Source organism: Meriones unguiculatus, chromosome 2 (assembly GCF_030254825.1).
Source record: "Meriones unguiculatus strain TT.TT164.6M chromosome 2, Bangor_MerUng_6.1, whole genome shotgun sequence".
Classification (NCBI taxonomy): Eukaryota; Metazoa; Chordata; class Mammalia; order Rodentia; family Muridae; genus Meriones; species Meriones unguiculatus.
The window spans coordinates 76743722-76768035 of NC_083350.1; the positions used below are offsets into that span (position 1 = coordinate 76743722).

General features: G+C 43.1%; 2 protein-coding genes and 1 pseudogene across 2 annotated transcripts in view; all 3 read right to left on the reverse strand.

Annotated features, from left to right (window-relative positions):
* Colec12 (collectin subfamily member 12) overlaps positions 1–24314 on the reverse strand; it is a 160795-nt gene that overhangs the window by 93268 nt on the left and 43213 nt on the right. The gene's annotated exons all lie outside the window — the stretch shown is intronic.
* LOC132652244 (disks large homolog 5-like) lies at positions 8532–12026 on the reverse strand (annotated as a pseudogene).
* Positions 11878–12264, reverse strand: LOC110562775 (translation machinery-associated protein 7-like). Its single transcript, XM_060376911.1, has one exon. It carries the CDS (start codon positions 12253–12255, stop codon positions 12049–12051), a length of 207 nt encoding a protein of 68 aa, XP_060232894.1. The 5' UTR covers positions 12256–12264; the 3' UTR covers positions 11878–12048.

Below are 24314 nucleotides of genomic sequence, written 5' to 3' on the forward strand. Positions count from 1 at the left end.
GGCTGAGGCCTAGGAATCATGACCAGCTCAGTCACTGACCAGGCCACAACGCCACATGTGCTGTGGCTCAGGCTCAACTTCCTTAACATGATAGTTGACGGATACGATTATAATCAGTTCTTCTATAGCTATACTTATTTTGAAAATACAAATTTGTTCCAACACAACTGATACATTAAATACAGTTTAAGCGTGTATGAAGTTTTCCTTTCTTCTACAGGAAGCTCACTGAACAACATGTGCACACAGGCATCTTAAAATCTACCAGCTGTCCAGGGTCAGTGGTGTCAGAGCTATGCCCACCTACATCTGCTGTTTAAACGAGCCACCTGACTTTGGGGGACCCTTTCCTATCTCCACAGACACTCAAAAGCTGCACCACCCCTAGTGCTCCTCTCTGGAAGCAACATTTTTAAAGTACTTTATTCACTGTAATGTTTATGCTGGTTTTTAGAATTACATTTATGTACTTGTGCATGCGGAAGGCATGTGTGTTAGAGAACACACAGGGAGACCAGAGGACAGCCTGCAGGAGACTGAGGGACCAAGCTCAGCTCATCAGACTCCAGGCCAAGCATTTTTACCTGCTGAGCTTTCTCACTAGTTCCTGTGGTAACTTTTAAAATCCTTTTTTAGTCCCTGGCAAAGGTAGTTTTGGGGTGCTGTTCCCCTTCTTCTACTTCTCTCATTAAGCCATGAGTTTTACTGTATGAATCTGTAACAGAATGGTGATTTTTCAGAAGGACAAGAAGTCTGTTATAGCAGCAGCAACTGTTCTGATTTCATTTTCAAATCAACGCTGATCTCTGTCTCACTTTGCCGTGCTGTTTCTAGATTAATTTTTTCCTTTTTAGAAGTTTTTAAAATGAAATTTAACACGCTAAACCACACCAACAGGGGGCTGAAAATAAATAATATTTATTTCAGCTTGGGGTTTGTTTTTTGCTCGCTTTTCCTATAAGGGAAAAAAAATGAAGCAAGCTACACCATCAAATTGAACATTATAAAGATGGTGATTCTTCTAAGCACAACGAAGAAAGAAGGGAGAAAAGAGAGAAAGGGCCAAGAAAGAAAGAAGGGTCAGACACGCTGAAAAGTCTACATGAAGTTCTCCATGAGAGACCAAGACTAAGTAATTAAGCAAATACAGGAATGTTTGTTTCAGCCACACACACACTAAAATTCATGGAGTGTTCTGTATTTTGAACTAGCCATGAAATGATCAAGCCCAACGATATACCTACAACACAGCCCCTATGCCTAAGGCTCAAAGAACAGCATGGAAGAAGAAGGTGCGAAGACTGTAAGGGCTAGAGGATCAGGATACCTGCTGCGAGGTAGTGTCTTCTATATATGACAGGAAAGCTGTAGCCACGAAATCTCAAAAGTATAGTGACCTATACAAGACCTGCACAACAATACCACCAGTTGACATGCTAGATGAAGAACATCAAGAAAAATGGCTGCTAAGAGATGAAAAGTCAGTTTTCAGGGACAAGCCAAGACCCCAGATAGGATATCTAATCCCCGGCGGTCAGCCCTAAATAAATACATACATAAGCAACAAGAAATGGACTCAGTAGGCTATATTTAAATACATCTATGAGTGGATGGATAGGTAGGTAGACAGAGACAGACAGACAGACAGATATAACACAAACTTAAGAGGTCATGAATTTGAAGGGAATTGGGTGGACAGAGAAGGGGTTGCAGCGGAAAGGGAAGGACAGAAATGGTATAAATACAGTTCATGCTTGAAAGTCTAAAAAGAATTTTTTAAACAAACCAACAAATAAAAATTTGTGAGGCCAGTCTTCCCACTCATAAAAATATATTACTACTAAAAAGTCTCCCCAGAATCACTAAGTTGTTTTCACCATGAAAAGGGAAAAGGGATTGTTAAAAATGTAGTTTTTCTACTGATAACAAGAGATGGTGAGAGAATCAGTTTCCAGGCATCTTTGGAGACACAGAAAGCAAATGAAGATACATACTATCCAAAATCACAGGGCTTTTCAATACTGACTGATAATTATCCCAAAGCTGAATGCGGCTCACAGCTTCTTCATGGCGACTCTCCACTCTGGGGTTACTGTGTTCTGCTTTCATAATTAACTATGACTTATGGCCCAGCCTGGAGTCCATGTTTACAGCACCTTACACTTTCTCAGCAGCCACACCTAGTCCATTCTTACTCTTCAGGACACTCCCTCAAAGGAAACCCTGGTTACTACCGTCTCTATCAGCTCTGCCTGTGGCAATCCCTGCCTGATATGACACAATAGTTGATGTCAAATCCCTTCTAGATACCTGTGGTTATTTGAATGACAGTCCCCCACAGACCCACCAAGTGGCACAACTAAGAAGTGCGGCTTTATTGGAGTAGGTGTGGTCTTGTTGGAAGAAGTCTGTCACCGGGGGACGGGCTCTGAGCTTTCAGACGCCCAAGCCAGGCCCAGTGTCACCCTCTCTCCCTGCTGCCTTCAGATCTGGACACAGAACTCTCAGCTGCCTCTCCAGCACAGCGCCGGATGCTGCCACACTGCCCGCCATAGACCATGGGCTAAACTGCTGACTGTAAGCCAGCCCCAACTAAATGCTTCTCTTTTTAAGAGTTGCTGTGGTTACAGTGTCTCTTCACAACCATAGAAATCCTAAGACGATACTACTTCCCTGACCACACCGACATCACAACAGCCTCACAAAGCACATATTTGAGGCTCACTCCCAACAGCTAAACACACACCAGCTACCTTAATCTTACACTCTCCTGTAATTTCTCACTATCACTAGCCACACATTTACTTACGCGGATACACTTGCCAACTCCACGAGTCAACTACCTGCCCTACTCCTCCTGCATGATGATCCCCTCATCTTACCTGTTGTCCAAATGTCTCCAACTTTGACTGTCAGCACTAGTGTGTTTATTTTATGTTTACTTTTTATATTACGATTCTCTTCACTTATACTGCCCTTGTTGGATTTCCTGTGCATGTGTTAATTTACATGCATGCAGGTGCAATTGTGTACATGTATGTGTGAACGTGCATGCGTTGAGGCTACAGGCCAACTTAGCTGTTCCCAGGATGACATCATCTACTCTTTATCAAAAAAGCAGGTTTGTGTATATGTGTGTGCGTGTGTGCGTGTGTTCCTCTATGGGTTAAACTCAGTTTCTCATATTTTTGAGGCCCAAATTTTACTGACTGAGGTATCTGCTCAGCTCTGGACTCTGATTTTCTTACAGATTTTAACACTAAGCTCACTCTCTTGAGGCTGGAGAGGTTTAGGAATGCTTATTGTTCTGTCAGGGGAGGAGTTCAGGTGACAGCAACTCATACCAGACAGTTGACAAATGTTTGTGACTCTAGTTTTAATGAATTCAGTGTGTCCTTACAGCCTTGGTGGGTACCTGTATGCACACACGTACCCACAACTAAAACTGTATAAAAGTCTTCTCTCTTGCCTATAATTCATGTTCTATTAACGGCAACTGAAATAAAATTGAACATAGAAAAAGGGGACAAGAAGCAAAATTCTTATTCTCATTCTCTCTCTGTCACACACACAAAGAATTTTTTTTTTATACATTGGCCTTTTCTAAGTATCAAGAAGTAAGTAAAGAAAGCATTCAGAATTTAGCCCACTTCTAAAAAAAAAAATCTTAGCACATTCAACATCTGGATCCTAGCATTATATTGAGCAGCTTTCCACATATAAAGTTTACGTCTTGTCAAGACACAAAAACTGTTGAAAGATAATGACAACTCTTTTTTGATGGGTCACCCTAAAGAATGTTCTGGAAATGCACTCTCATTTCTGAAAACACATGGCAGAAATTCAGAATGACATCTAGACTCTTCATCTTGTATGCAGCAGATGTCCATAGCAGTCTGTTTTCTGGCAGCCAGATATTCTTAACTATTCACCTCGTCCTTCCTTTTCCGTATGTCTGTGCTGTCTCTGGAGAGAATTTAAGTCAGAATCCCTGACTAATGTACATGGTATGTCAGCTACAATACAAGTAACATCTCGGCTATCAACTCTTGATCATAGCACTATTTCTTGGCCAAGTGATTTGGCCCTATTAAAGAACCCGGCTTACTGGTTAAGATTCTGTTCTGTGTCACCCATGTGATGTAGCATCCTGAGGCTTAAAGCAGGTTTGAGCACAATAGAATGGGACACCCTGATATGGAAGTGTATGAAATTTTGGGGAAGCTGCAAGAAGTGTACTTTGGCAAGGACGTTAAGGCTGAAGGCACAAAGCTAGGACTGGCAGGCACCAGAACATTGGCCAGAGGGTAGCACGTGGACAGTTCCAAGTCCTGTCTTTAAGGAACATCATATCCAAGGAGCTGAGGCAACAGCAAGTCCCAAGTCAATGACAGAGCAAACTCCACAATAAAAGAGGTATATCAAAGTTCGGTTATTCAGATCTACAAATTGAGAAATGGATCTACAATTGAGAATTGAGAATTTAACAGATCTACAATTGAGAATTGAGAATTTAAATCATCCCAGGTAAACAGCAGTTTGGGTGTTTATTGCTATGAGAATTATTATATGTTCAATATTGGAAGTTGTCAGTAAATTATTTTGGTTTGAGTGTTACTGTATATTACAATACATATACGTCCAATCAATAGAAGCACATTAAAATCTTAAAAAGATATGCTCAAATAGACCCTGCTCTGCATGTGCACTGGAGAAGAGGCTTTCTCAGGAAACAACCTGATCATTTTATAGGTAATAAATGAAAAGAGGGGCTTTCTGAAAACCAAACCCATAAATACAGGCTTAGTCTAGAGATTACATCTCTGTTCAACTGGTATTTCCAGGCTGTATGTCCACCCTGCCTAGGAGTCATCTGAACTAAAAGTCACGTAAGGACATCCCAAGAATTCATGCCATCTTCCTTTAGACAGCCATGGAAGACAACTGTATTGCTCTCTGATGATAATGGAGCATTGTCCTCTCATCCACAGCCAGGTGAAGTGTCTTGAGATAAAGGTTCATTCTTTCTACTTCCTTGTGTATTTCACATGGCAGTCACCAATTGAAATATGCAATAGGTACCTATGAATTGGTTGATTTTGCCATAGAAAAGATAAATAGCATCAGATCTGTGTTTTTCACACATTCCCAGATCATTATCTGGGACAAAAAAAATAAAATAAAAATCACACATGTTGCTAGATTTTAAGAAAAGAGGCAACTGACAAAAAGAAAAACTCAGAGATATAAGTGATAGAGGAATTGCGCAGAGAGAGGAAATACACTGAAGAGATAGCATGGGAGATAGCAGTATGTCTTGATCCAAACTGAGGCCTCTTTTTCTAGAACCCTCTCTATTTGTAGGCAACAGTTCTATTAAATATTGATGCTAAGACACTGAAGGGCCAGAATCAAAATTCTAATCCTGAATTCATTGTATGGGCTATGAAAAATAAAAACCAAGGTCTTCCATCTGAACCACAGCAGACATGTCCACAGCTGGAAGAGATCACAGATGACCCAAGATAAAATAGCTTCAGGGTGAGCACCTGCACAACCTCTCCCTTTCTCTAACAGTCCTCTGCACAGTTTGACCTGTCCCATGACTCTTGGCTTAAACTAGTATGTTTTTTCAAGTCTGTTCCCGAAGTCTTTTTTTCTCTTCACTTGAAGGTTGATTTTCACTGTGCTGGTGTGTCTCCACCTAGAAAATGAGGTTAGTGTAGTCATCTGCTCTGTGGATGGCTAGATTCTGAGAGCTGCAAGTCAAAGGAGGGAAGCGTTCTCTCTTTCTCCAACTAACAAAATAAACCCACAAGACAGGGCTTAAAGCGCTGACCTGTCAACACACAGTACACAGATATTTGAAGAAATACACCTTTAAGATTTTTCTATTATGTACACGTTACATGTATGTCATCAATTACAATTCAGTTCTGAGTTCCATGTCATATTCTGAGTTTTTAAAAGCTAGGAAAGGGGTAAATGACACATGTGCTGGGTTGTCATTTAAAAATCCACATTCAAAAACGTTTTAAAATAGTTTTTGGTTGTAGAGACAGACCCTAGGATATTTAAAGAGCAGCCATGAGTGATTTCAGATGTTGTAAGATTGCCAGCACAAACTCATGCTGTTACTCCTCAGGCTGATATATGAATTAATAATTCACTTTTCTGAATTCTCCTCTTCCAAGTTGGGAGTGCAACTTAAACATAAGTGGTACTATATCATAGAGTTGTAATTCATTCCAAATTTTAATACAGCCTGTATTTCTGCCAACTATTTATGATTTTTAAATACCTAAATCCAAAGTGAACATTTGCATTTTATGTTTTACCTCACAGATGTATATATCACATTAAGCTCACTTTATAAAAAGATTAGCCACAGAACTATAGGAAGATCACAAATTCTCACTGTGGAATCCCTGATGACCCCGTTCTATGTTCAATGGACCTTTCAGGAACCACAGACAGAACACAGGCCAGACCTGGTTAGGGGATGAGGCCCTTAGGAAGGGTGGGACCATAAGGCTGGAAATAGAAAGAATGAATAATTAGAAAGCAGTTAGGAATGGGTAACTATTGGCAGGAAATAGCTGCTTGCTATTTCTGCCTCACCTAGAAGACACAGTGGGAAGGGCCCTCAGCACCTTCTGCCTCTCCTGCCTCTGTTGGTGAGCTATAACATTCACAACAGTGCAGAATTCTCTGCCTACAGTTCCACAGTGGCCCTTTCCTTCTTGCCCATGTGTGTTACCACAGGAGGTGGAGGCCCATGGCTGTAATCCCAGACCTCAGGAGGCTGACACAGCAGCACCATGAGTTTGAGGTCAGCCTGGGCTATATATGGAGATCCCTGTGTGTTTCCTAAAAAGCGTGAATGCCTTAAGCTTTTCTTTGTTTCCTTCATGTTGTTCATGTGTTTGTTTCCTTCAGCTGTAGCAATTAATCCATTACCTTCAGTGCTTGCTATGCACCAGATGAGCTGAATGAACAAGCAACAGGAAACATGGCGCATAGAGACACACAAGCATGCACACACACACTCACGAGCTAGCACTCCTCCCAGATGCACCCAGGAGAAAGAGGCAGGAGCACAGTGAGTTTGAGGCCAGCCTGGGCTACACAGTAAGATATTATCTCAAAAATTAGTGGGCAGCAGCGGGGAGGGGGTGCTTCTATCAAACTTTCCTAAGGACTGCGACGAATTCTACTTTAGACAAAGATTTCGGAGTCAGAATCTAATATTATATCCTCTATACTAAGGACATGGGAGTCACCATATAATGTCAGAGAGAAGAGGTTACAAAGGTGTGACACTGACTTGGTAATTTCTTTCCTCCGTTGTGACTTTTTCATCTTCTCAGTGTTTACTTATGAGACAGGTCAACAATTCAGGTCTTCAATTACGATGTGTAGACGGGAGCATTTGAACCTTCCCCTCCCAAGCTCTTCTCAGATGCATCCAATTTTTGTGGCTAGCCATACCAATGACTTACACATACCTCTGAACACCCAAAAGTCCTTGGTCTGCCCAAAGCAGGCCTCTCCCCATGACTTCTAGTTTTCTAAATGTACCACTGTTGTCTCCATAAATGTGCTCCAAAGCAAACACATGCCTATCAAGAGTGTCCTCTGACCTCTTTCCTTCGTTTTCAGTCAGCTATGTGGTAACTCTCATCTCACTTTCTGATGTTGCCACCGCAGCCTCCGCAGCAAATAGGTCTCACCAGCTTCCCCTCGCACACGGCAGTAAGGACTGTGTCACAGGAATAGCAGGTTCTGACCTTCCTTTCTTGCTTTCACAGGGCAGTCATGCTAATGCTCCTCAGACAGAAGCTAGAGTTTGAGTATTCTTTATCTAAAATGCTTGGGACAGCAAGTGATTGGGATTAGGTTTATTTTTAGAATTTTAGAATATCTGTGGATGTTTAACATGTTATCCTAAGGATAGGTTCCACGTTCAAACAGAGTCTACTCATGCTACAGATGCGCTTACATACATAGCCTAAAGGCAATATTACATGAGAGTGTATGTTCTGATGGTGACTCCCCACCTGAGGTCAGATGTGGAATCTTCTCTGTGTGATGTCATGATGTGCTCAAGAAGTTTCTAATTTCTGAAGAGTCTTGCGTTTCAGATTTTTATTGAAGAGTTGGAAATTGCACTTTTAATCATAATAAAACTTTTTTTTTTCAAAATGGTCTTTAAAAGCGTAGTCAATAAAAAAGAGTGAGTAGTCTAACCAGATTTTGCAAAACAATAACGAGAATATAGAAAATCCAAATAAGAAAGGCAAAATAAAAACAACCAAAAACGACAACAACAACAAAGAAAAAAACAAAAACAAAACCCACACAGAAAATTATGCTCAGCAGCCTTCTCTTACTGCAGAATTAGCAGGACAGACCCACAGCCTGGAGCTGGTCTTGAATACTTAGTGACAAGGGAGAACCAGTTTTCTCAAGGAATGTTATCAGAAAGTAAATGGGAATCAGACCCAGAAGCAGCCTGGCTGGCTCACTGGCTAGAAAAAAATTAGGGCTTGTTCACACAAAGGAAACCCATTCTGAAGAAGACAATTCTGTGTTGGCTGGGGCTGGGGCTCGGCAGGTGGCTCCTGATGTGGCAGCAGCTCCTTCTGCAGGAGGCTCTCCTCATGGGCCGTGGCCAGCTCCAGTTCAAGGTGCTCCAGACCTCATCTGGAGCTCCTCAAGCTGATGCTGCAGCTTTAATGCTAAGTCCCTTTCCTGGATGGCCAGCTGCTTGTGCTTCCTCGCATTCTGCAGGGCTTTCTCCAGTCTTTCCTGCTCCTTGGACAGTTGCTGGCTCTGAAGGTCGATGGTCTCCTCCTCTTCGCCCTCACAGATCTGCTGCATGTCCCCCATCTGGTACTGCAGCAGGACCCAATCCTCTTGCACTTTCTTGTTCTCTGCCTCAGCATGGATACCTTCTTCTTCAGCTGGGTCTGCGCCATCAGGAGCCAGCTGTGGCGGCTGCGGTAGAAGCCAGTCTCCTTGTTGAGTTCCTTGAGGTTCTGTGAGGCTGCAGTGTGCTCATGCTCCAAGCTCTGCAGGCCCAATACCACCTGCCTATGCTTTGTCTTGAGTCTCTCATAGAAAGGATTTGGCCTGTGATAGGGCCTATTGTCCTCATCCTTCTGTGATGAGGATCAGGTGATCTCGAGGCTCATTTCTCTCTCTCTGACCATCAGCTGCAGCTGGGTGGTCAGCCTGTCCATTTCCTTCTTCACCTGATTCTTGGAGGGGAGCTTTGTGGGGGATGGTGCCCGCCCACTGGTCCTTTTAGTCACATCTTAGGTCTGGTTTGTCTCCCCTACATATTTGCGTGTATGTATGTATATGCAACATGACCCCTGTGCATGGTTCCTAGTCCTGTCCTGCTGACCTCTGCCATTTCAGATTTTTTGATTAGAGAGGCTTTGCTTGTGTTGGGTGACTGGATAGACCAATGTAATCTTTCACATCTCCAATGACCTTTCTAGCTACCCAACATGAGACACTAAAGCAAGGCAGACAGTCTGCCTACTGCCTACTTGGACAAATGCCTAAACTTGGCCTAAGGAAGCTGCTGGGGAAGTTAATAGGAAACCTCATGTTCATTTGTAACATCCACTTCAACACTCACCCTCAACATCGAAAGCTAGGCTATTAAGCTTGTGTGGTTTTGGTCCTTTGCTCTTCGCACAGACCCTGGGTCTATCTGAGTTCAAGTTTCATTGTGCTTGTGAAATTTGCAGCATTCCAGCCCAGAATGACCTCTACTCTCTGCAAACTCATGGACTGGGGCCTATCTATGAGTTCCTCTACAGGGGTTCTCAACCTTCCTAATGCTGTGACCCTTTAATACAGCTCCTGATGTTGTGGTGACCCCTAATCATAAAACTGTTTTGTTGCTACCTCATAACTGTAATTTTAATATGGGTTATGAATTGTAAATATCTGATATGCAAGATATCTGATATGTGATCCTATAGAAAGGCAGTTTGACCCCCAAAGGGCTCGCAACCCACAGATGAAGAACCACTTCTCTACATAGTCCTGGAGAGATAGACCTCAAAGGAAAGAGTTCCTGCAAGGGTCTTTTAATCTCAATACTGACAGAGATAGACCTCAAAGGAAAGAGTTCCTGCAAGGGTCTTTTAATCTCAACACTGACAGTATGCTGTTCACTAAGGAAGCAAGGTTGGCTCATGTACAATCTTGATTGTTCACAAATTCCTCCCAACATAGGAAATATTTGCGTGTATGTATGTATATGCAACATGACCTCTGTGCATGGTTTCCTCCCACCACTTTGAAGGTCCTTTGAAAGTAGAGTTGTGGTTGTTGTTTTTTCTGACTGTGAAAACACAGTGTGTACTTGATTACTTAACTGATTTTCATTATTGGCATTCAACTGATCAAAGCCTTCAAATCTGGAAAGATGGACACACCCATTTGCTGATAGTTGAAAAAAAATACAAAGGTCTAATATAAATGAAAGCAAACCATTTTCACATCTTTTGGCTAGCAAAGTGAAACAACTCTCACTTTTTGTTGCTGTTTAAATATTCTCTTGGGTGTTTTATTTACATTGTCGTGAGAGGAGCGCTCTGAATGTTTAGTTTTAGGGACACGTGTGTTCACTCATGAGCTCCGAGGTACTCTTGGCTTCAGATGCATGCCTGCATCTCCTCTGCCCAATGGTACAAGGTGGAGGAAGGGACAGCCAGTGGTCCACACACTGGCTGGTGTAGATAATGGCTATGGCGAGAAAGAGAAGCCGAAGAAGAAAGGACAGCGCTCTACAAACAAACTAATGACTGGGCATTCTTCAGAGCGTATTATTTCTTAAGTTGTACACAAACACTATGCACAGTAAACAACATTATGACCTAAATGTCTCTAAATGGTGGTAAACACATTATACTCCATTTGGGGGCTCACGGACAGAGTCTGGAATCCATAGCTAGAGGCTGGTCCAGCCACAGAGATAAATATGCTGATAGAGTTAAACCTAAAAGTAATGTGCCATCTGTAAAGTCAATGAAGCTATTCAAATAAAGTTTTAAGAGTCCAAATAACAACAATGGAAAATGCAAGAAGTCTTTGTTGAGGGGTCTGGAGAGATGGCTCAGCAGTGAAGCGTGCCTTTTGCTTTGGTAGAGGACCAGAGCTTAGTTCCCAGCACACTGATGCTGCCTGTAATAGCAGAGAAACATATACATACATATACATAGATAAAAATAAAAACCAAATATTTAAAAAAGTGTTTGTGAAATTAAATTTAATTTTGAGACATACTTCCAGGGATGATTTCCAATCATATGACTTTCAACTTTTTCTGAAGCAAAATGTTTGGAGGGAGTTACAGGAATGCAGGCAAGAGGGCAGGGAAAGAGACAGAAAGAGGAAAACAAACTTTTACCTAACTATGAAAACAAATTGGGGCTGGGTGTGATGGCGCAGCGCCTTTAATCCCAGCACTTAGGAGGCAGAGGCAGGCGAGTCTCTGGGTTCAGGGCCAACTACAGAGCTAGTCCCACAACAGTCAGGGCTGTATACAAACCAAGGTAAAAAAATTTTTTTTTTTTAATTTGAGGACTCTATCTATCTATCTATCTATCTATCTATCCACCTACCTACCAACCTGCCTACCTATCTCTCTATAGGCACAAATTTTCTTTAAAAGTTGAAATTTAGGGTTGTCAAAACCAACATCTCTGAATCATCCCATAGGGCCCGAAAGGTGTGTGGTGGGCTGCAGCTTTCTTAGGGTGTATGACATGTAAAAGGAATCGTGTGTATGTTGTATTTACTCAGCTTAAGCTACTTCTGCTTATTGAGCATAGTTTCTTTTGTGTTCTCTTTATATTTTTTATTATTAATTTTATTTTATTACTAAAGTTTATTACAATGTACAATAGGCTCCAGGATAACCCTTCATTCCAGCTGTAGGTGGCAAAGATGCTATGGCAAGGGATCCAGATGTTTAAATAGAAATAGAAGGGGGTCGCCATCACCTCAGATATGAGGAACAGCTTACTTTTTGCCAGATTTCTTAATTCTACCTGTGGCCAGGGGGTCCTTCCCTGTGGCCTTGGCTTTTAGCTCCTTGAGTTTCTTCTTCTCCTCTTTCTGCTCCTCTTTCTGTTTCCACTTGAAAGCCTTATCTTCGTCATCCATCTCCTTGGCCTGCTTCTTGGGCTGTTTCAGGGGCTCCTTTTTGCCACCTTCAGGGCCCGACATGGCGCCTTCAGTCCTAAGCCCTTGTGTTTTTTTAAATGGCGCTCAAATCTAACTCCATGGCCTATGACATTCACAGCTCATTATTACTCCTGAACATGGCTTTCCTGTATGGCATTTGGCACTCCCCGGCTGACAGAGAATAAAGTAATCAGACCTGAGCAGGGCAATGGTTTTCATATGCAGAGCAGTGTATGCCAGAGAGCATAATAACATGTACTTGTTCTCCCGATGTGGCATAACACACATGTGTTACAGAGTCACTGTGGGTCACAGACTCCCTGACCCTGGGGAGGGGAGGGAGCTGATCTCCCAGCAGCCTGAGGATGCGGTCCACTATGATTTGAGATCATTCATTTTTAGAGTTATGAAAGTCGTGCAGTGGGCCTGAAATTTGCCTTCTTTTGACTTAATAGTTTCATTCATATCTAACCCACACACCACACAACTGGTTTTACACACACATAAACTCAACAGTGTATATTCAGAGTACTAGAGCTAACACTGCCGTCAACTTCACACACTCACACCTCACAGGAGGAACCCTGTGCCTACCCGCAGACCTCAGACTTCAGTCAGCCACTAACCTACTTCTAGAGATCTGTCTGTCCAAGGCACCTCACGGAAACAGAACCACGTGACATGCGGTCTTTTGTGTCTGGCCACTTTTTTATTTAGCCTAACACTTGGTTGTTCCTGTGGCACTGCGGGTTCATCCGGGGCCTTTCCCACGGTAGGTAAGTCCTCCACCACTGACCTGCATTCCAGCTCTTGCATAATACCTTTAAGGCTTGTCGTACTACAGCATGTGCCAGAATTTCATTTTTTTTTTTTAATGACCAAGGAGAATTTCACCATATGGCTATGACACATTGTATTTATCACTTATAGCTAGTGGATAAATGGGTTGATAATTTTAGCTATTATGAATAATGTACACGTTTTTATGTGATACAAATTGTCATTTCTCTCTTGTGTATATCTTTAAGTAGAATCACTAGGTCGCATCTAAATCCCGTATTCAGGGGGTGGGGATGTGGCTCGGTTGTAGAGCACTCACCTAACCTGTGAGGCCCTGGATTCAGTCCCCTGCACTACAAAAAAAAAAAAAAAAAAAAAAAAAAAAAAAAAAATCTATATTCAACTTTAAGGAACTTCAAGACTACTATGACATTTATCTTTTTATTGCTGAATGAAAAAAAAATTAAAAGGATGAACAAGACTGCTCCTAGGTACAAAGGAGGAGAGAGCTTCTTGTAAATAAAAGGGAGAGCACAAACAGAGGCAGAGAGATCTGGAAAAGTCCAGAGTGGATGTGACCCTGAGGCATGTGAGGAGGGTGAAGGGAAGGGGAGAGGGGAACCAGGTACAGTGGCCAAGAGAGCAAAAGGTAAAAACAGAACAAACAAACAAAAACCCAAAATGTCTGGATTATATAGGGAAGAGTCTCTGGAGTAAGGGCAGCCCAGCCCCTGGGCTGGAGAGTTCAGGGCAGAGGGCGAGGTATGTCAGCCATACTCTGTAACAGGTAGTGAGAAAGCCATGCTGGGACAACTTAGTGGCCAGTACGCTTTGATATCCTTCCTTCCTTCCTTCCTTCCTTCCTTCCTTCCTTCCTTCCTTCCTTCCTTCCTTCCTTCCTTCCTTCCTTCCTTCCTTCCTTCCCTCCCTCCCTCCCTCCCTCCCTCCCTTCCTTTCTCCCTCCCTCCCTTTCTTTTCTTTTTCTTTCTTTTTGAGACAGGGTTTCTCTGTGTAGCCTTGGCTGTCCTGGACTTGCCTTGTAGACTAGGCCAGCCTTCAATTAACAGAGATCTGCCTGCCTGTGCTGGGAATGTAGGTGTCCACCTGTGCCTTGATATGTTAAACAGGCGCCTCAGCCATTTGTTCCAGGGTTTGAGACTTAACAACTGCATGTGCGAACATTTCTCTGTGTGTGTGAACGTAAACAAGAATGGGGGAAAATACTCTGATGTTTTCTAAAGCAACTGTAATTCTCCCTAAGTTCTAGTACTATTTGCATGACGTAGTTTGAAAATCACAAATGGTTGTTTCATCAGAGGAAACAGGCGGTTTTAACACGCCCTGCAACATTGTCAGCCATTCACTTATGCACTGGACACTCATGAAAATGAACAGAACGACATGTTTCATCCACGTTTCCCATCTGGCTTCTCCCTCATGAGCCCCTTTCTCCCATTTCTCCTTAGAATTTAGGGTCCTAAGGCACATATATCCGTCAAAAAGCTTTTGAGAACCATATGTACTTGACTACTGACAGTTTATCTGGGCTATAATTTAGATCTGGAATGTCCTCCACAGCCCATTCATGAAAAGCTTGATCCCCAGCCAATGACATTATCCAAAGTGGAGGCAGGGCCTAGGGGTCGCCAGCACATTTTCAAGGGGATATGGGGACTCCCTCTTCTATTCCTTCTGTTCTCCCTCTCAGCCTCCCTTCTTACTTCTTCCCTCTCTCTCTCTCCCCCTTCTCCCTCCCTCTCCCCTCTCCCCACTCTCTCCATATCTGTTTCTAGATTACCATGAGGTGAGCAAAGGGCTCACCATGAACTCCCTGCCATGCATTGTCTCACCACAGGCCCTAGACAACAAGGTCTACGGACCATGAAGTGAAACCTCTGGAGCTATAAGCCAACATGGACCTTTCTTCTTTGCAAGCAGATTTTTGCAGTTTATTTTGTTATACTACTGGGAAGCTGACCTACACAACTTTGGGTGTACGGTTACACCTTAATGATTGCTCCTAGCCATTATACTGCTTTTCCTCTCTGCTAATGGGCTCATTTTGGTTGAGCAATTGGAAATTTCACCCTATCTGTCCTTTAAATGAGACAGTCACACTCTGAATCACTTCTAAAAAATCTACTGTAAAGTATTCTGTACACTATTTTATTAGTTGAATCTCTTCCAGTGAAAGATTGTGCTGCTCAGACAGCACAAGCATCCAAGTACCTATTTTCCCTTTTCTATATGTAATTCAGAGTCAATTGGTTATACCATCAAAGAGTTGCTTATGTTGAAGCGACTCTGCCGTGGGTATGAGCTCATCAGAGCCAATCAGGGATCCCTGCCACCACTGCTACCCCCAACCTTGTGGCCCTCCTGTTTCTCAGGGCTGAAGGGAAACCAGAGTGATCCACCCTTCTGGAAACACTGAGCAGAGGCCACCCACAGGGGTGTCTTGAATAGACTCTGACTTCTTTGCCAGACCAAGGAAAACAGATCCACCAGAGAGACAAGAAAAACAGCAGTTCATAACCCCTTGTGCTAAGAACCTGGACTGCTCTTTGTGAACCACTGTAAAAAAAAAAAAAAAAAAAAAAAATATATATATATATATATATATATATATGGGATGGAAAATGCCCTGTTCTCCTTCATATACACTTGACCATCACAAGGACAGCCTGCTCTGGTGTTTGGATCTTTTTAGTAGTGCACAGCATACGTAAAGGCAGAGCTAAGCTAAAGGCCCTGTCCTCCCTTATTTTACTAAATATTAAATATAAAGCTCTGTTTTGTTTTGTTTTGTTTTTTTCCTACTCTAGCAAAATGTACCAAGAATCTAATCATATGGAAAGAAAAGCTACAATGGTCATTTTTATAATGGTCAGACGCTTTTAGCCTTCTTCAAAAGCAGCCAACCATCAAAGTAAACAGTAACATGATTTGATTTGATTGCCAAGAGGGTCTGGTTCTGGGAACAGTGGCATGAAAATATGCATCCAAAGGGCCTGTGGAGAAGTGTAGAGGTCCTGAGACTGCAATTCGGGTACTTTCCAACACCCAAGTATTGGCCACAAAGTTTGTCAGTGTCTCTCTTGGAAAGACTGCTTTTTCCCCTGTATTTCTTTATATATATTTGTAGCAATCTTTTTTAACCACTTTGTCTCATCATGGAATAAACATAATCCAAGTTTGCAAATGAAAAGCCAGGGAGGTAGTAGCAAAGAGATGCATAGGTTTGCTGCCCTCACTGCTGCGCTGGTGGGCACCACTGGAGCATCACTTGCCTGGGTGAACCATGTGCACAAGAGGCCCCGTGGCAGAAGACAGTCCGAGCATACTGACTCCCTGGAGCCAGCACTGGGTATGTGCTGGGCAGAGACTGGGATACAGTCTCCGCTTTGTAAAAGATCTCACAGGCATGTCTGTTCTCTCTTAACGCTTTCTGTGACAGACAGACAGCTCAACCCCAACCCCCCTGCTACAAACTTCACAGCTACTGTTCACTTTCCTCAGGAGTCCAAAGCGGAGGTATCTGAAAGGATCAACACCAGAGGGCTCTGAATAAAATGCTTGGAGGGTGGGGTCTATTAGACAATCAGTGGACAAAATAAGCCCTAATGATAACTGAGTAAGATTTATTTTTAACAGAATCTTTTCCATTATATAGGTGCAAAGACTTTTTAAACATCTTACTTGACTGCTAAGTCTCAGGGGAAATTTTTGTTTTGTTTTGTTTGTTTCATTTTGCTAAAGTACATGGCTGAGAGAATTTAACACCTTTATTTTAAAAGCTATCATCATATTATTACATTCAGTATACTCACAAGTCTTAAATGGGACTGCCTAGACTCTAGCAAAGACATTCAGTTCTCCTGTTCTAACCTGTTGCAAAGAAGTTGCAGTACCTCAATACTAAACCTGTCTTTTTGAAGAAGTACACCTTCAGACTGCAGAAAAATTTGAAAACAATACTGTTTATTGATGATGATGTTAATTTACGTTTTCCCTAGATGTTCTTATCACTTAAAAATGATTACGTGATTCATTTAATCCCTTTTTAGTGCCACTATTTGTATGCTACAAAATTATTAGAACAGTAATAAAGAAATTAAAAACAGGCTGCTGCATTTTTTTGTGTTTGTAGACATCTAGATTACATAAAGAGATAACAGTGACAGAGCAAAATTACTCATCCATAAAAACTTTCTGAAGAGGCTGTAAAAGGTGAGGATACATGGGCTGTGAAAGTAGGGTACAGAGGATACAGAGACTAAAAGTTTAAGTAGGGATGTAGGCTGGGGGATAGAGGAGAGGAGAGGTTGGAGGTGGGTTAGCCCAAACTAAGGATGTATAACAAACACTTATAGAAACTCACTCTTTGTAAGCTAACAATAATTATATATACATATTTTTAAAAAGTTTGAACATAGGTACCCTGCATGAGTAGACAATGGTTCCCTTCGAAGACATGGGTAAATAAATGAAAAATCTCAGTGTTGGGCACAGGATATCTCCTATGAGTTATTAGTCAGAGAGGTTCTAGACCTCTGTCCCTCGCCACAAGGTAAAACAGCACAAGCTATTGCCACTGTTACTGGTCACCCGTCAGAGCTACGAGGTATGAGACCTTCCTAGGGAAGATACAACAGGCTTTGGTTGCAGGACACAGGGAAATCAAGTTGGACCTGACCTGAAAGCATTTTCCTTGGTGACGAGCGTTCAGTGCTAGAGTATGCTATGAGGCCCTCGGAGGGAGAAAGGCCATTAGTGTTATTATCCTTGTATCCAGCCCTGCAGGCTGCAGTACTAACCTGCCAGCCAAAATGTATTCGCTGATGCAGCAGTGACATGAAGGTTATTAGCTGCCAGCTACCTTCTGACTGGATGTGGGGCTTGCTGCTCTACAGGAAGGAATTAGCGCCTGGAATAACAAACCTAATCAAAACCCATGGCTCAAGAGGTCAAAGGCCCTGGAGGGAGGCCCACTATGGTAGTTTTGCTAAATGGAAATGTTGTCAGACTGTTTTTTAAATGTTTATATCTAATGAGTACTGCTGTTCTCAACTCCTGTCAGAGATGCGTATTTCTACAGTAGGCAGCAGTTAAAGCAGATACTTTCAACGGATCAAAGTACTGAGAATAAGTGACCCCTGCATGCTGAGCCCTAACGGGACTTCTGTATCAGCAGCCCCTCAAGGCTCAGGTGGCATCACAGAAAAAGGGCGGAAAGAATGTGAGAGGGGGAACTGTGAATTGCTGTTTTTTTTGGCTATGGCAGCCTTGCACTCATGAACCCACTCCAACTGCAGTTACTTTGACAAGACCTACATAAAGTCAAGCTAACAAGATCACCATTCCAGCAGACAACTGGACTCAGTGGGCTACAAAAAATAATAACAAACGGAAAGGACATGAGAGTGGAAGGGGAACTGTTGGTGAGTGACCCTAAAGATGGGAGAGGAGAGCTGTAGGGTAAAGGAATATTGTCTACATGCATGAAACTGTCACAAGACCAAACAGAACAGATTTCTTAAAGAGAATGACTTGCTGTTTTAACAACACCCTCTCCTGATTCTCTTCCTTCGTGTACACTTGCTACAGTTTAAATATGTCCCCAGCCAAAGCTCACCCTGGAATTCAAGGTCCACAGTGAGGTAGTAAGGGCTGTGGTGTTTAGAGTGGAGCCTTAAAGGGTGATTAGGGGTAAACAGGGCCATTAGGGGTAAGCAGCTGGTAGAGCTGCCAACACTGAATATTTGCAGTATCCTAAGGAGAAGACCAGAAGACACACGCAGGTACGTGTGCTCTATTTACAGCCAAGTGAAACCCTGAGCTACTTTAGACCCTAAAAACAAGAAGGCCATCATCAGATCCTCCCCTTGTCCCCGTGCCTCCAAAACCGTGAGCCAGAATAAACTTTTCTTATAAAACTTTCCAGCCTTAGGCATTTTGTTACAGTATCAGAAAACTAGCATAAGGATTTTTTTTTTTTCAGTCATTTCAGTTAACTGCCTTCCTCTATCTGCCTCCTTCAGGTGCCTATTGACTCCTTCTTCTGTCTCTTGCCTATTCCCAAAAGATGATCAAATTCTTCCCTCAGTTTTCACCCTCATATACACTCCGACTGTTTTTCCCTCCTGCTCAGGTCAGAATCATCTTTCTGTCCACTGCCAGTTCAATTTATTTGTCAGAATACGGAGACGGGCTGGAGACAATCTACAGGAGATACCAGCTCCAATCCCTGGAACAAAAAAATGTTATACATTCAGAAAAAAGTGTCTCCGCAGATATCATAAAACTGAGGCTTGTGTGATGGAAGATCTTCCTGAATTATCTGGTAGACTGAAAGTGGACAAACAACTGTCCTTATGGGAGAAGAGGGAGGCGGTCTAGCAAACAGAGGGAAGGACAGTAGGTCCACAGAGGAAGCTACTGCGGTGAGGAGCAAGATCCTGAGAATGCTAGGAGCCACCAGATGCTCCAAGAGGCAAAGAACAGATTCTTCCTGAGGCTTCCAGAAGGATCAGACCTGCTGACTAGGAGTTTGGCCAAGAAACTGATTTTGTATTTCTGGCTTCCAGAACTATGAGTATAACACTTGAGCTTCTGGTAAATTTGTAACAAAAGCCATAATAAAATTATACAATGTGGTCCTTGCATCCTCTAAAAACAGTGACAAAGTATCACAAACAACAGAAAGCCACTCCCCAGCAGTCCTGGCAGCTATAACTGAAAGATGACGGTATTGGCAGGATTGAGCCTTTCTGGGCCTTGGAGCAGACAGCTTGTCCTATGATCCTTCCCCAGTTCCTAATGGTTTGTGGCAATCTTTGGCACAGTGGTTTCTCCAAACTTAACCAGCTCTCTGCCTTTATCTTCCCACATGTGCATGACTCTGAATCTTTCCCTTTATAAATCCAGTCATGCCCATACCTTCATTCCAATCTCAGCCCCTGCAAAGATTCTTTTTCCACAGCTGGGGTAATAGTTCAGTCAATAAAGCTCTTCCCTTGCAAGCATAAAGATCCAAATGTGATCCCAAAACAAAAAGCCAGGCATGGAGGTACACGCTCACAACCCAGTGTGGGGAGGCGGAAACAGGCAACAGCCTAGTCTACTGTTGGCTTCCAGGTTAGTAAGAGACCCTGTCTTTTAAAAAAAGATGGATGGCACCTATGGAGTGACAGACAAGGTCTGACCTCTCCACGCACAGACCTATACACACACAACACACACACACACACACACACACACACACAAATGTGCCTTTTGGGTACAAGGTCCAACCCAAGTGTTACTTTATTTTATAGACTTGTAATTAAAGAACAATTACAGAGAGAAGATATCACCTTGATCAGGTAACTCGTTTTCTTTTTCTCACCTAATCATTTATAATTTTTAGTACACCCAATTATTTTGCTATACAATAACTTATTCTTGCCTCTACCTTTTTTTTTTTAAGACGGTATTATCTTTAACCTAGAGTAAAAACTGACTGATTGGAGACAAAAGTCAAAGTCTCTTTAAATTCCCCAGCTCTGTATGAACAAGTATTAAGCAGAAAATAAACTGTTGGCATCAAAGATTATTTATGAACTGTTAGAAGAAACTTTGAATTATTACTGTTATGCTGAATATTTGTGATTTGAATTAAATAAGATCTTAGGTTCTGAAATCAGACAGACTTGGGTTTCCAGCTTCTACTCCCTGCTGGCCTGCATTTCTTCATCAATCAAATGGAACGCTTCCCCTAGTAGAGTATCCCTTGTACAGTATAGAAAGAGATAGCTGAGATGATAGGTAGAGTACCACAAAGTGCCTAAACTTGCACTAGCCAATGGCTATCACCATCGTGGGGGCAGGGGCACACATGCCTCAGTTCTCTCAGGAAGAGCCTTACAATGATTTGAAGCCCTCAGGTTCAAATACTGGCTAGACAGCAGGTTCTGCTTCCCCAATACTGAGTTACACGCATGCACTGCAGCACTGTGCTTTCTATGCTGGGGAACTGAATTCTGATCCTTGTATTTGTATGGTAAGTACTTTTTTGATTGACCCGAGTCCACGCTCCTTTTGTTATCATTTGTTTGTTTGTTTAACATTGGGTCTCATGGAGTCTCCGATGACTTCAAAATTTCTTTGAAGATGCGGCTGTCCTTAACTCCTGATCCTTCACCTTCCAAGTGCATGCACTATCATGATGGCTGTCATCATATTTTCATTCCCTTCAGCACTCTGGCTCTGTTTCTGTGAGACTCCTTAGCAACAGCATCTTCAATCTCACCATCAGCATCCAAGAATATTTCCCAAGGACAGTGGATGGGCTGCTTTCTGGTCCTGGCATCAGCAGCACTCTGACAGAGTACAAAACATTAGCAGTACAGTCCAAACAGAACCAAGAGTATTTCCAGTCAAAGTCAAAACCCAAACACAGCTGGTCTAGGACTGGCATGTTTATTATTGTAAGCTTCTATGTTCTTCCGGTACCTGTGGGTGTTTCATTTTCCATCTGTTCACCACCCTACATAAGCACCTAAGAACCCTGGCCACTTACACCTCCCAGTGGAGCTCAGGATACTAAAGAGACAAGTAAGGATACTTTGATCAATGGCTCTACTGAATGCAACAATGTCAGAGGGTCTTAACCCATGGGAATGTCAAGCTAATAGTTCACAAGCTGAAAGAATGTGGCAGAAATGTGCCTAGGATTAGAAGTGTCTCAGTTGTTTAAAAAACAAAAACAAAAACAGAAACAAAAAACACAAAAAGACCCACCAAACACTTGCCTAGCATTCACAGAGCCTTGCATTCAATTGTGAGGATCATGGAGAGGGGAAAAGGAAAGGGATACATCATCCTAGATGTCAATTATGTTTTCTGATACATAGAACTTCCAGACAACAAGGGGTTCCTGGGGTTTGGCTTCCTCTGAATTAACCTACCAACTTCCTCTACTAAGAGGTGACAATAACTTTAGAAAGCAAAAATTGTGAATTGCTGCTATATGTCCCTGAGCTCACTTTAGACACTGGCAATGACAAACAAGAGATGTGAGGACAGGACTCACTCTTCACCAACACAGGATCTCTAGAATTTCATACTCAATCATGAAAGAGAAGATCTCGGAAAAAGAAAGAGAAGAAAGAAACATGAAGCAAGTGAGAGTTGGGAAAAGCCACCAGCCTTTGCCTCCCTTGTCCCACAACACGCGGAGAGCAGAACAGGGCTGTTCTAGAAGTGGGTGGAATGGCTATGCGGGATTCTAGCTTCTCAGGGATGAACCTGTTACTGAGAAGAAGGCTAAGTTCTTTCCCGCCTCTGTAGGCTTTAATTACTACCCAGGGTGTGTGGGACTCTGCTGGTTAAGACTGAAGTCTGGTGTTTCTGGGTAGTCTCTGAGCTCAGTGGGGTGCCCTCTCTACCTGAACCCTAAAGCCTCTAAGGAACATAGCCCCCTGGGAAGATTACAGGCCAGGTCCTTTCCTGGTAAGAAACCCACTCAGCAAGCACCAGGAATTCCTGGAAATATCCAGCCTATGCTAATAAGATATCTCAGTGTCCTGGCTTTCCACTAATAACCTTCAATAGAACCTGGAGGTTTTCCCCCACCCATAGAATAATTAAGTAATGTGTTCTATTCTTGTGATAGGACTCTGCCACTGCATGTGAATGAGATATTGTACCACTCTATGTAAATCAAGTATCCCTAGCACCTCTAGCCCTTCCCCCTCGAGCCCCTCCCCCATGTTTACAAATCCCTGATTTCAAACAAAATAAAGGTTCTGTGCACTACCATCCACTTTCCACCATGGCTGCCGAAGATTCATCACTTACTCTAGGGAAGGAAAGTATTTCCTTTATACCACAAAGTGCCTAAACTTGCACTAGCCAATGGCTATCACCATCGTGGGGGCGGGGGCACACATGCCTCAGTTCTATGTTCTTCCGGTACCTGTGGGTGTTTCATTTTCCATCTGTTCACCACCCTACATAAGCACCTAAGAACCCTGGCCACTTACACCTCCCAGTGGAGCTCAGGATACTAAAGAGACAAGTAAGGATACTTTGATCAATGGCTCTACTGAATGCAACAATGTCAGAGGGTCTTAACCCATGGGAATGTCAAGCTAATAGTTCACAAGCTGAAAGGGAGGAGGCTCCCCTCCTCCCTGGAGATTCACAACTGAACTCCTGACAGCTGCACCAGCGAAGCACCCACCTGACCTGGACCAGCCCTCCAGCGCTAGGCCTGAGCTCAACCCTGTGTTTCCACTGCAAGCTGACCAGGCACAGGCTTTCGCCCATACCCCTGCCGTTAGGACAGCAGCTTAGCCGAAGGGCTGTGCACTTCAGCATCATCTGATACTGACAATTTCATCTAAACTCACTTTCACCTCTCCCGGGAGGGCCAGGAGCCTTGCCTATGGCACAGGCCTTGCCCTAAACTGCTCTAGTCGTTCCTGAGAGACCCAGAACCTTATGGGGTGCCATTCAGCCTGTCAAAAATAGGCAGCCCCTGTGTCATGCCTGGCATCTGTGGCTCAGAAGGGGGAGGGGAGCATCAGACAACAGCCATATCATGGGCACCACCCAGGCCCCTGCCACCCCACAACCACCCAGGCTCCTGCGAATGGATCACAGCACGGGCTCACCCCATCTTCTCCATCAAAACTCTCCCCTTATGCAGTCTCAGTCCCTGGATTCTGTGTTTATGGACTCAACTGTCGTCAGAAGCTATGCTCTCCCTGAGAAGCGGAGACTATCCGTTCTATATTTCACAGGTTGTATAAGCATCTCAAACTTCCTAACTCTGTTCCTCACTTAGACTCCACAATCCCAGTAAACACACACACACACACACACACACACACACACACACACACACATCACTGTTCACCAAGGTGTTCAAGTTTTGCTCCACTTTTCCTTACACTCACATTGGCAAGCTGGTAAGCTCTGCCTTTAAATAATACATCCCAAATCCCATCTCTCCCCGTCGTCAGACCTCTCCCCATCATCATCACCCCTCATCTACTCTTGTGTTGTGTCGGCAAATCTCTCTGCTTCTCTAACCTCCTCAGTCTGGCCATTCTCTACAGAGCAGGTGGGGCCGCTCGCATACATTAGACCCGCCATGCTTGTGATGTGGCTACCTGACCCCTGTGAAGATTTTTTAGATTACAAGGACTATCTCCTCCTACTCAGTAGTATCATCAGTTACACCCCTCCTTTCACTCTTTTATAGCAACATGGGGCTTAATTTTAGCCTTCAACACTCCTTTACATTTTCACATCACAGATTTCCTACTGCTCAC

Bases quoted from the DNA above. Each gene is read 5' to 3' on its own strand.
- LOC110562775 (XM_060376911.1), bottom strand. From the start codon at position 12,255: ATGTCGGGCCCTGAAGGTGGCAAAAAGGAGCCCCTGAAACAGCCCAAG.